General features: G+C 34.5%; 1 protein-coding gene across 4 annotated transcripts in view; it reads right to left on the bottom strand.

Moving 5' to 3' along the window:
• Nucleotides 1-13,899, bottom strand: part of LOC110374817 (protein qui-1) — a 111,488-nt gene that overhangs the window by 30,320 nt on the left and 67,269 nt on the right. For all 4 annotated transcript variants that reach the window (XM_064034204.1, XM_064034206.1, XM_064034207.1 and 1 more), the window contains exons 2-9: nt 12,329-12,492; nt 10,496-10,575; nt 6,555-6,677; nt 5,322-5,491; nt 3,341-3,495; nt 2,205-2,373; nt 1,022-1,181; nt 89-833 (exon numbers count right to left, since the gene is read on the bottom strand). In XM_064034204.1, coding sequence (XP_063890274.1) covers nt 89-833; nt 1,022-1,181; nt 2,205-2,373; nt 3,341-3,495; nt 5,322-5,491; nt 6,555-6,677; nt 10,496-10,575; nt 12,329-12,440 — 1,714 coding nt within the window. In that variant the 5' untranslated portion in view covers nt 12,441-12,492. The remainder of the gene's footprint in view (nt 1-88; nt 834-1,021; nt 1,182-2,204; nt 2,374-3,340; nt 3,496-5,321; nt 5,492-6,554; nt 6,678-10,495; nt 10,576-12,328; nt 12,493-13,899) is intronic.

Here is a 13,899-nt window from a genome sequence, read left to right as displayed (position 1 = left end):
ACTTTGGCTTTTATTGGTACCAAAAGTTAGTAGGTAAACTGATTCAATTAAAATTCTTACAAAATGAATGTAGGTACTTGGTACTCACTTGCTAATTTACTAAACGCTTTAGAACCGAAGACGACTTCTAAGTTATCGAAGGCACCATCAATATAGTCTCCGTAGCTATTATTCTCGGGAGTCTCGTCGATCGCGTCCAACAAATAGTAACAGTTCTGAACTTTGAACTTTTCTTTCTGCGCTGGCGTCAGCTGCAGTTGCTCCAAAGATACGGCACTAGTACACACAAGAAACACATTTCTTGGCAACGACATCGGCAGCCAAGATAATCCCGTCACTATATCACATTCCAACGGATTCACTCTATGAACATTATCGATAAATATTAACAAAATCTCATTTTCCATCTCCTCGCATTTCCTAAGCAGACTTTGGAACCAATTGTTAATATAAAGAGGATCGAAACTCGCGTCTTTCGGCAAGTAACCTTCGGGAATGTTTAAAATTATCGATATCTGTTGACACATCACTCGCAGCAGCTCCAAGTTATAGGCCGATCGCGGTGTCGAAGCGGAAAATCTTACTATCCTCAACACTGGCTTTGGAAAAATTTCTTCGCACTTGAAGTAAAGATGTGTCAATAAGGTGCTTTTTCCTGAAGCATCGGGCCCATATATTAAGGCCGGTGGATGCCGTGTGCGATTTTCGTAATTTTCCTTAGCGTTATTTAAAATACTTTTGGCTGCTTCTTCAACTTGCTTAACGTTAACTTTATACAAACGATTATGTTCTATGCATATCCTAAGATGAGTGATGTGTTCCAGAAAAACTTCCTGAAAGTTGAAATGGGAATCAATAAATTATTCGTGCGCGAAAAGTTGTCACTTTAGACATTTCACTTGGTTCAATATTTCAGACTTTAAAGTTTGAAGTCTATTATTTCTAGGATTTATACGAACATTTGCTCTAGGACAAATTTCAATTTTTGACATACAGGGGCTTTGTTATTTGAAATGTATACCTGTACAGTCTTTTTTCTTCCCTTCCCCTGATCGGGCTCGGTGCTAAGGCTCTCGTCGACGAGTGAACTGACTACTACTTGTACCTTCTCCCTGAAGGGAGCTAGTTTCTCTTCGTTGTCAGACGCTCCGTCTGTTCTCGATGAATCTGCTGATAATGACCTGTTTGGAAACAAACAATTTTATATCTAGATCCTCTAATTTCTATATTATCTATTTAACTCAATTATCGGTAGCCGTTAACTCGTGGACTGTTTATGAATTATTGTTTGAAAACATTAACAGGTGTGTTGCATGCTCATAAAAGTACTTAGGTAAATTGGGTATTTTAATTAGATTCAAGGACTAGGTCATCTCTATCACCTTTACATCATAAAAGCTTTTGCTCAGACTAAAATTGATGGTAATAAATTTATAATTTGAAAGCTCCGAACTTCATTATTTCATTAACTTTTGCATTCATGAGAAAGGTTGAAAGTTCGGAGACTCCAAGTATTTAATATTAGGCAATATTTTATACTTAGCGACGATGCCGATGTATGAAAATTGCTCGAGTTTGATTAAAATGTTCGGCGCTATCTACGCCTAATGAATTTTAAATTCATTTCATGATTGATTGCCAAACTTTGAGAATAGCTTCTTAATCGTTCATTGATAATTCCTCAAATATTATTATTGGAACCAGTATTGAATATCAATATAAAAGTAATAAAACACCTACAATATTTTCCTTTTTTAGTGGCTTATAAAAGACGTATAAAAACTATTAATCTAGCGGGTATTTCTTAAGGAGATTGTTATTTTCCTTCCTCATAACATCTTTGACATAACTTGACTCGTAATATGAAGGTAGAAAATAGGATCGTATACCGACAATAGAAAAGTCAGATTAATATTTTTTTCATGACATACTGTCACAACGTCGAAGCGACTTTTCATATGTCAATAAAACTAAATCGTCTCTCCTCTACTTTAGGTATATTTGATATTTTTAACACACTATAAGGAAAATATCTTTCTTTTAGAACGTGCATTTTCCATTCTTTAATTTGTGTATTAAGTTCATACAAAATTTCCCGCGCCGGTTTATGACTGACCTACTTAGTTCATTATTTTGCCTTGGTTGTCACAAGCTTACATTTTTATATGATTATAAGAAACCCTACATAATACATATGTACTTACTCCAATGTAATAATATGTGTATCAGGTAAGGCGTCTTCCATTTTTCTTCTCAATTCTTTTAACCTGCTATGCGCCAACACGGTTATTTTGGAATCATCCGGCTCCAAGTCTGGCGTATCCCTTATAACGGCTATCATCCCTTTAGGATGATTGCCACTTGATAGGAGATCTGAAAAGAGATACTTTTTAGCTTCTGAAACGTGGTTTCGATTACCGTAAAGTTACTCTACTATAAACTGTCTCCTTCATACAAGTCGGAAGCATAAATTACAAACTATAGTGGTATAACTATAGGTACACTTGTATGGGTCACATATTCCAAAATTTTATTCCATGGAAAAATAAATAACAGATTTGAGGATACCAAAACTAAAAACAATAGAATCATAAAAACAAGATTAAACTTTATCGCCATCCACAGCAACATTTACATTCCGTGCAAAAAAATACCAGCATTGTTTCAGAAAAAACTAATGCTGAACTAAAAGTTATACCTATATAAAACCTGCACGGAGTGAGGTACAATTCTTTACGGCCGTAATACCTAGTATTGGTAGCAAATAAAACACGACGGTATTTTGAACCGGGCCGCTGTTTCCGAGTAATTGGATCGGAGGATCGTACAATGGTTATGCTTTCGGTTTTTTCTCTTCAGATTTGATATGCTTCTAGTGTGCAAGGACGGGTTTTTTTGTTTTAATTTTGCATGTTCCTTGATGAAGTGTGTTTTTGTGGGAAGCTGCGGTTTTTCAATCAATGTGTTTTCTTTGGGCTCTGCAATTCCACTAACGGGAAAATGTTCATAGTCAAGATTTACAACACGAAATAATGAATATCATGTTTGATCTCATTAATTAGCAAAATCAAACAAACCACTTGAAATAAACAGAAGCGTGGATCATGTTCAATAAAATATCCAATATCACTGATTCTAAACTTGCTTAGAACTCCATAGCAGACGTAATTAATTATTTTCTAATATTCAGCCATGGCAATTAATTTGTCCGAGCATTAATTGTTCGTCTCCATTGTTGACAAAGCTGTCTTGTTTTGTGTTGTTCACTTTTAATTAGTGTAATTGAAGTCTGTTTGATATAAGAGATCTTTTATTAATTAAAAATGTAATGAAAACTTACCTAAGGCTAATTCACATTGTAATTCGACGGGGCTACGGAGCAAGTCGGATACTTCTAGACCGTTGGCCGAAGCTTCAAGGGCTGTCGCATTAAATGCTTTTTGCACCTCGAAAAGACGACTCCTCTGTTCTTCGCGATCCATTAAATCACTGAACCTGTGAAACAGAAAAAGGTTTTATTTATCATACTTGTGAATAATATCTAACCCTTTTATTCTACCTAGTTTTTCAAAATCCTTTCTTCACGTACATGTACCAACATAAACGTAAAATATTGCGAAAAGTTTTGGTTAAAAGAAATTATTTTCTAAGTTTGTGACAAGCCTCTAGGGAGTCCTTATAGAGCTCGATACTTTTACAAAAACTTAGGTTCGCAGATGTAATATAAACTTGTCTTTGTGCCAAATACATGTTGAGAGTTGAGAAACAATAGCGTCTGATATTATTATTGTTATGTAAATGTCACTCGCTTATTGTAACTTAGGAATATTTATGAAATATTTCATAGTTATGCTTCAATGATTCAGCATATTTGTGCCTAATCAATATTCCTACTAAACTCTAACGAGTCAGAGACATCACGAACAATTATTTCGATTATAATATTATTATTTAATAACAACCTAGGTATATACCGACAATAAGCCGGCTTCTTAATGCATACTTATTTTATTTTCATTTTTTCGCCGTGTATGTAATTGTGTAGATAACAAACCATTGTGGCTACGTATAATAGGTACGCTTAATCTCGACTCAATATAAAAACAAAGAAAAATAAATGGCGGTCTCATTGTGGCCAAAATAGCTCTTTTTACCACATTTATCCTCTATTCTTCTATTAAAGTAGCGGTTGTTCATAATGGTCCATTTCCTCGGCGTATATTGCTTCTTTATATCCTTATATTTTGGGTTCCCTCGTCGCCATAATAAAACATAACCTGTGGGACCTACTTGAAGGTGTAGCAATATTTATGTGGACAATACCCACTGAGTCTGGCAATAAATTATATATTTTTACGATTCCACAGAGTAATGAGACCTCGTGCTAAGGAACCGCTCGTAAATTCTAACGACTTGAAAGATGAAATGCGATAAGGATGATTCAAACTTCCCTTAATAATTGAATGGGAGTCACCGAACAATTATACAGAACCATCCAAAGTTTTTGATTAAGGACTACTTATAATAGAAGTTAGTTAAGGAGGTATAAATGCAATCTTACGAAATATCTCTTAACAATGCTTGGCTTATTTCAAGTCTTCAAATATAATTGTAATTTTTTTGCCGATACTCAAACTTATAGAATAGTATTGAGTCGCAAATAACATAGTTATAATAAGAAAGTAGTCGAGATGTTGCGATAAAATTAAAGAATACAAAATGTCCTGATTTCAGTAATGAGCAGTCAGTGGTTAAAAGGTTTTTTGATGAGATTCACTTGAACAATTAACCGAATTAAAATTGAGTTTACATCTGATGTAATTGTATCGTTACATAAAAGCCAATGCCAGTGTGTTAATTGGATAGCTTAATTTATTTAACTTTCACATTATACAGTAGTAAATAACCAGTCACTTATTACCTCTTCTCTTTCCTAGAACAACATATTTTTATACCTAGCCTTATTCTTTCTAATAGTCTGATTGGGCAAATGAATTTGTTTGTTAAGCCTGAATAACAAAGAATCCAAACTTACGAATGCCCCTTTTTGCCAGTAAGGGCCTATGCACACCACGTTTTTTAAACGCGCCGTCGACGCGCGTTTGTAGCGATACAGACGCGCCGGTGCCGCGCGTTTGTACATACAAACGACACCAAACTGCTCTGCAGGATAAAAACGCGGTTTAAAAAACCTTTCGTTTCATTGCACACATTGGCGCAGCTTGGCAGATGGCACAATAGAAACGTTTACCTATATTATTACCTATTTGAAAAAATGCTCAAACCGCGGGGAACAGTTAGTCCAACTAAAAATAACTTACCACTTATCTTCTCCCTCCAAGTGGTAGCTACCATCTCCATTCAGCCGGTAGCAAGCCCGAACAAGAGCCGCCTGTGCCGAATCTGACTTGACCAGCTCCTCGAAGGTAGCTTCTGGGATCTTGAAGGGGAGTACCGGCTGGTATGATGATGCATCGCCACCGATGAGGCACTAGGTAAAAGAAAAAAAAAACATACATAAGGAGATACGAGTCATTTTATGAAAATGGAAATGTTTAGGTAGGTATTGAAAATTTTTATGTATTTAAGCACACACCACGAATTTAATTTTAATATTGGCAATACTTAAATAAATTACATTGGCCGCTCCATTTCTAATAGGTACAAAAATTTCACGTTTAACAGGATTCGTTCGAGGGATATTAAAAATTTAAACTCTTTTAACCATTTTATCAAGAAAAGTTAATAATAGCTTGAAGAACTTTTCTTTTTAAAACGATTTTTCACTTTTTATTTTAAGTTTTTAATTGTTCGCACGCTTAGTAATTTAAAAAGCATTCTGTGAAAGTTCTAAGTAAATGGAGCACTAAGTTCAAATTACCTATTCCAATTAAAAATAATTACTGGGGAGAACCATCAACTTTGTGTGGGTGGGTTTAATGATTGGTAGAGATTTTTAAAACGTCTATAAAAGAAAAGGCTTTGAATAATTATTGTCTGTACCTACGTTTGTGCGTGTGTTGCATAAAAATCGACTTTTACTTTTTTATGTTAGACTATAAAACTTAAATACTAGGTACATATTTTTTTCACATAAAATACCACTATTTTGCCTTTACCTTACAAATTAACGAACAAACTGTTATTAATTCTTTTTCACAAAACCAAATACGAATTTACTTTCGAGATTAAAATTCCCTCCAATAAAACAAATGAAAAAGAAAAACAAAATTCATAATTTGCTGACGTAATCGACCACAGGTAATAAAATATTGCAACAGGAATAATATTTTTTTGTACGCAAAGGAATTACGGCTTTCTGCCTGTTGACAATATTTAATTTTCTCAAAACACTATCCAAATTGTCATCTATTAAAAAAAATATATATGGAACTAGTTTAAATTCAAATATTGTGTTCTAAATTCAAAAAATAATAGTAATATGAATGGTACAGCAACCTTTATAAAAAAAAAAAATAGTTCTTTGTCTATCTAATAATGGTCATATTTAAGTTTGACGACGCTTAAAAGATAAGAAAATATTGTAAGCTTACCAGAAAATAACCGGCTTTCGATGTTTGGTTGCAGCATCGTATTTCTTCGAGATAATGTTGAAGTAATGCTGGATTAGCTTCGTCTCCACCGTCGGTTCCATAGTGCATGTCCACGAACTCGATCTATGGAAATATCAAAAAGGTTTTACATGTAAAACAAACCTAAAGTTACAATATTTTATCAACTGCAACTGCCTTTTTTTATTTGTTCAACGTTCTCGGGTGAGTGCTATGAATTTGTTTGAAATGGTACGGGCAAATCGTCGTTTATTTATATCCGATTCGTTTTCCATTTTCATACGTATGCAATTTCAGAGTAAAAATATTTTATAAAAAAGTTTGAAATGCTTTGCAACTGGCCGTAATTGCGCCAGTTAAATAAAAATAAATTTAAAAAGTATCGGTTTGACTGCCAAAGATCAAATTAGTGTCAATCTGATTTGAAAATGAAATGATAATTTTTGAATGTGCATGAATTTGTGTGACTGTTATTTTTATTGAACCTATTATAGCAATAGAAGCATCAAGCTTTTAATTTGAATGTGAGTGAGATTTTATTATTCGATTCATTTCTACAATTAATATTAAAGCTTTTACTAAATAAACCACCTAAACACTACCTCTTACACTAAGCCACAATTTTCCGTCACTTAATACCACAAAGCCAAAATGGCAGTTAACAAACCTCTTTTGATGAAACAACTTAACACCCAACTACATTTAATCCACTCTTAAGTCTAGAATGTTCGCTGCACATTTCTAGAAAGCCTTTAAACCGAGGCGATGCGAAGTTTCTTTGGTACGAGTATTAACCGCATCCTACATAAGTTTGTACTTAACTTACTTTATTGAGCCGTTACGTGGCGTTTAAGTTTTATTGATTTAGTTTGATTGCGTTTTAGATACTTTTGCGGAGAATACTTTATTTTTAATGCGGTTGTTATGTTTTCATGTGGTTCAATCAACAGGACTATTTTCTTGAACTGGGTTTGGATTTGAAATTGATCTCTCTCTTTGTGCAATATGCAGAAGTGCGAAGGTTTGGTCAGTCAGACCTTGATAACTACTAAATGGCCAAGCTACCTGTAGCGTATAAGCGAACAATACCATATTTTAGCAAATCTCAACACGAAAAGAGCATTTATTGTAATTGAAATGTCACATGGTGCATATTTACATAACATTATGATGAATCTAAAATATGACTAGTTAGTAATAGTACCTAACACTAGTTAATAATACTAGTATTGCCGCGCATCCGGCCGTGCTCTCGCTGTGGCGGCATATTGGGCTGACATAGTGTAGTCTCAATATATGACATGTCATCGACTCGAAAGAAGAAGAATTGCCGTCATACTCTATCTCAATTTCTATATTCAAACCCGAACCATTAACGACACCATGAAACTCCACATCCGTAAATCGGTAAACTAAATTATACGTCTGACTGCGATCTACACTGTTTCAATAATGCGAGCTACATTCTCTTCCACCAAAGTTTCAGATGCAGTCGAATACACATTAATGGAGACCAGAGCTTAGTACTAAGTATACTCTATTTGAGTTGGATGTAATTAACGTACATTAAGGGAATGTTATCTACATTTTAAGGGAATTTGGTACTTATCTATTAAAATTATTATGTGATCGTGGGGCTTTCGGGTTGTTAGGCTGGCTGCTGAATATAATTTCATCTGATGATGTATTGGTATTACATATACATTATGACAGTAGATATTTTACGGTAATAAACAAAATTGTAACTACGAACCCGATATCGGGGATCAGCTTGTATTATAGAGGTTCCTAATTTTGATAATTGGGTTTAAATTACTCCATGATTATATTGTTCTCAAATATTTGGGACAGAATAATTCAATAAGGTGAAGCATCGCGCACATTATTATCTAATATTCGAATATCTATAACATGATTAAACATTAATCGATGGTCGGTAAACCTGACCAGAATGCGGGGCCGAGAAGGTTAATATGGGACCGCTAATTCTACCTGGTTAATTAATTCAGATCGCATAATCGAATAAAACCGCAATTAAGATGGTCGTGAAACGCACCTGGGCGGCCATTTTGGATTTTCTTTTTGCTTTTAAATAATGGCTGTGGCTTTATGCTAGGTGCTGTACCTTCTTGATATTCTACTATACCCTTCAGGTTTATAAAATTAATACTTAATAGATTTTAAAATGAACTTTCCATGACCTCGCTTTGACTCTTTTGTGACATTGACATTCAGGACTCGGCAAAATATGTAAAGATAATTATATTATATAATTATAAGAATATTTCTTATTCATTTTGGAAGATTGTATGAACAGATGGTTAGCGTCTACCTTTAATATTGCCCCCGAAATATTGTACCGTGTGAAAGTACGAGTGATATTGAATATTTTATGATAACAACCTTTGGGTCTTGGTTTACTTTTTATCTACTGTTTATCCACGTGTGAAAGGTTTTCACGGTGTTTTGTATTTTTAACTGAAGGGAGGTGCACTTAGGGGTTTTGTCGCCTGAGTGGAAAAAAGGTAAATCAAGAGAGGACAAGCATGAGGAAAACTCAGGAAGGTGTTAACACATTTTGCTGGTTTAAGAATGAATATTTAATGCTTTGTTTATCAGAAATAGATCAAGCTCGTGTCGTTTGATGAAATCTGTTTAAGTTGGAACAACTTTAACATATTGATTTGAATGTAGAAAAAAATACAGGTGTTTCATTCTGTAAGAATAGGTAATTTATGGCGAGCACAGCCGATAAAGAATAGGTTTAAATGTCCCCAGGGATAGGGTGATTCACAGTTCTGTAGTTTCAAAGCCAATCAATGCAAACAAAAAATCTCATCTTCCCTCTTTAATATTAAATTAGATCTTATTTCAGGGCGGCTACCAACCACCGATCATTATTTATTTATTTGTACCTTTCATAGCTTTTATCTAATAAAGGTCTATGATGTAAATAATAGGTATACAAAGCAACAAAGACCGCGATCTTGTGAGAAGGTCTTACCGGTAATCCCAAATGAAATTATTATTTCTTTCATCTTTTCCCTTTATTTGACATTCATATTTTACGGGCTTCAGTTTACATTGTGAGTCGGATTACAAGAACTGTTTTATCTATCTTGACAAAATGTCTTGCTATATTAAAGTCTGTAAAATAGTGATATAACTTAGCTACTATTTCATCTACTTTTATATTAATTATGTTTATGACCAACTACAAGTCCATTTATGATCAACTACAAAGAAAGATGTTAGTCAGGTAATAAAAGAAATCAAAAATCGTTACGAATTAAATTTTAATTTAAGGTCGAAGGAGACAAAACTTTATGTTCAGTAAAACAGTTTGACAGTCAAAATGTTCTAAGCTAAAAGTTCCCAAATAACGACTTATTTTTGGGTACGCCTAGTTTGTGATTCATAATAAGCTTACCAAATGTTACATCTAAAATTATCCGACATTACACGAAGCTACCACATGGGCCGAGAGTTGCTAACTATAAGTTAATTTTCATTTTGGTCACTAATATGCTTCACATTTCAGGTAGCTGGTCCAAAAGTTTGTTTGGACCGTGTTCGCACATTTTGTGGCGATGTAGTTTAATGGAAACTTTGTGTAGGAAACTTTGTCAGTCGTAATGTGATATGTAGGAACGTTCGAGTAGCTGTGACCTGTCTGTGTGGGTTTGGAAAACTTTATTGAACAGGTGCTAGGGTTCACACAAATGAGTGAGAAGTTTATGTCTCTTTATAGGTGCTCTATAAAAAGTAGGTGTGGTTTCTTTGATTTATAACGAAGCATCAGGTATCTACTTCTTGTAACAACTTTTATGTTCGAACATAATGATATTCCGGAGATAATGATTTGTAACACGTAGGACAGACAATTTTTCTTAAATAGTGTGTATTATTAGCTACATATTTACCTCAATGTATCGATCGTCGTACGTGGACTGCAACTCTGGTCCGACCATCTCCAGGATTTGTCGCCTCTCCTCGCGGAATTCTGGGAAAGAGGTTTCTGTTAGTAATGTTATCATCAAAGTCAAACATCAAGTGAAACATCAAAGTCAAAGTCAAATCATTTATTTCATTTAAGCCTTTAAAAGCACTTATGAACGTCAAAAATATAACTAAGTTTGCTAATTGCCCATTCCAAAATTAGCTTCCTGTGGAGAAGAATGGGCAAGAAACTCCATGGTTACTCTTTTTGAAAATTGAGTGGTATTACAGGTATTACATTGCCATCATATTGAATTGTCATTTCGTCAAGTTAGAAATACTGTTGTAAAATATTTTTAGAATAATTTCAAGCATCCCATCTCTCAAATAAACCCAGAAATAAAATATGAACATAATATGAATGACATTTCACAGTAACGAGGCAGAGATGGGAGCCTCTTGTCTGCTCTGCGGATACTGGGTACTTCAGCCGAGCACCTACGGTACACTGATACAATTTGGAGTATTCTCTAAAGAAGGATTTTCGCTTTACAAGGAAATACAAAAGATGAAAATATTCATGACTTGAACAGTTCTTGTGAATGTGTTGTGAGCCTCTTCAATGACTGAGATACTGGGGTGCTTCATTTATTTTGTGAGTAGAAAATATACAACATGTAACTTAATTAACGCACATCCTGAAATTAGTTTGTTCAGAATCGTTTACTGAATCGATTTATATCATTTTTAATATAGGTAATTTTTTATCCCAAAAATAGTTAAAACTACGGAAATTATTGTCATATTAACCCTGTACAGTCAAAACAAATTCAAATAGACCGTAACTCAAAGTAGTTCCGTAGTTTCGTTATGTTGTGTCGAGTCGAACGGCGCGCGGCGCGCGGCGCGATATTTGCGTGCGTAGTAGTATGACCAAAAAGTTCTCCAAGAATTGGTATAACTAATTTATTGAATAACAATGCATATACATGTTAAATTAAAAAATCAGTGTATGTATTATGATTATAACATAATATTCTAATTAGGGTGTTTGAGGGTGTGCGTTAATTACGTTACATGTTGTATAATTGCTAAAATATATTTTGAGGGAAACATAGGAAACTTTACTTGGGAACTCTTGTATTTTACAGTCGTCATGTACCTAATGCTGATCGAAAAGACCCGTCAATACTTTATTTATCTAGTTTTACAATCTAACTTTTTTAATTTTTCAAATCTGATTATTCCTTTACAACAATGAAACTTTATGTAAACCGAACTTGTCGCAATGTTGCGCATTGTCCTTGTTTCAAATAGAAGCACAATAACTCCAAAAGTTTTCTTGTTTAAGAGTCCATAATGCGGGCGAAACCAAAGGCAAACGTAGAAATGATGGCGGCTATGTAGCAGTTTAATGACTTTCAGTTGTTTGTTAAGTAATATCTGATCCTTAGGTAGGTGCTTGATCCTAGGTGCTTTATAAAATGGTAATTCACGTTACATCACACAAAAGACAGTAAATAAATTGACTTTAAATCACTTATCTGTCTGTCTTGAGCTGAAATGAGGCGTCCCATCGATTCATTTACCCATTGTTTATGTGCATAAATACTAAATAGGTAGTATGGCGCGTTATAGAAAAGTATACTGTATTAGGTACACCAATTTTTACATTTTTGATCTTAACACTAATTATGTAGGTGATATAGGTAACGGGTGGTCTTATCGCTAATTTATTTCGGCATAGTATAGTGCTATAGGTATAGGTACTCCAGATATAAAATCTCAAGATTTATCACAGAACATTTTGAACTTACCATTGTAAACGGAGGCGACGTAGATCTTAACAGCACGTGGTCCGGGCCACTTGTCGCTGGTTTCCGTGAAGCCCTTCAGTGCGCTGAGCACCGACGGCTCGGGAGCGCTCATGGCGCCCCGCCCTTCACCTCACCCCGCGCCACTCGTCTCACACCACCACATTCTGGAGACAAAGAAAGTTGAGCATTTAGAGGAGTTTTATTTTGGAAATTCTGTGCGTTTTTGTTTAAATAGTAAAAAAACATGTGTAATCGTGCTATTTTTAGCTTAAGTATATTTAGGACCATATTATGTACTCGGGCTGCAGAATTGTTTAAAAGTGGTACTGCGGCCATGGCACATAAAGGGCTTAAGAAGGAACAGTAAGAGTCTGACACTCTCTTACGCTCCTAACCGTTTATTTAATGATTTTCCATAAAAAAGTCCATATTATGTACTTATAATGCACATATTGAACGTTTACCGAAAGCATTCTATACACGTACAAAAGAAAAGTTTTTTCATTTCCAAAAAATAAGAATCCTTCTGCTCGAGTTTCAGTAACGCGTCCCTTCAGATCGTAAATCATGAATGTCAAAAACAAGCCTTGCCTACGAAAACTTATTTTTATCAAACAAATAACAAATGATGGCTATTTGTAGATGTTTGTCTCGATACGAATGTTTGAGATGTTTCAGATCAAAAGCAGCCCCTGTACTTAACTGCCCAATAACTGACAATTACTGTTTGACTTTCGATAGCGACTTTGTTATTTTGTAATGGCCATTCCAAATACTATCTACTACAATCTATCAGTGGTTTTGTTTTTCTAGAGATAAGAATTTATCAAAATCAAAATAAAAATCCATTTATTCAAACTTGGCTGCAAGACCACTTTTTGAATGTCAGGAATTTACAAAAGACAGCCCCCCAAAACGCCCACAACTTTTTGCTGGGAAGAAGTTGCAGAACAAATTCTCCAGCAACGCATGTCTGTCTGTAGGTTAGAAGAACCTTAAACATTGTTTGATATATAAATTTGTATACAATGTAATTTGTATATATTACAGTTTCATTGCTTGTATGTGTCTAATGTCAAAATTCTATCTCTAATAAGCAAATCAATCGATAGACCGAATGTTGGGACGGCCGTTATTAATATGTTTACCTTATCTCCACCTACATTCTGACTTTTGTTTTCAAGTATTTACAGTAAATTCTCAAAGTCAAAACTGGAATTTGCAATTACAACTTGCAGTAAAATGTATTGCATGCTGTGTAACGAGCCTGAATTCACGAACCATCATTACTTTATTTTACGTGAGAAGCCTTTACGCTTGACTTGGTCCATATAATGCGATTTAATCCAAAGACCCAGCTGCTTCGACAGCAAAATTGGTAAAGGAGAAATTCGAAGTCGCCTGAATAATAGTGAATAATCTTAGGTCATGTGATTTGGAGTGGAAAATAAAAAATCTTAGCTTATGTTACCACCATTGCTTTGTTTACTGCAAGACATACTTGCATTGTTTCTAGATAAAACGGAGTTTGTGAATTACAATTCAGGTACAGCTAAGCGAATAAAACAGGT

This window comes from Helicoverpa armigera, chromosome 4 (genome assembly GCF_030705265.1).
Source record: "Helicoverpa armigera isolate CAAS_96S chromosome 4, ASM3070526v1, whole genome shotgun sequence".
NCBI classification, from domain to species: Eukaryota; Metazoa; Arthropoda; class Insecta; order Lepidoptera; family Noctuidae; genus Helicoverpa; species Helicoverpa armigera.
This window is presented reverse-complemented; position numbering and strand designations above follow the sequence as displayed.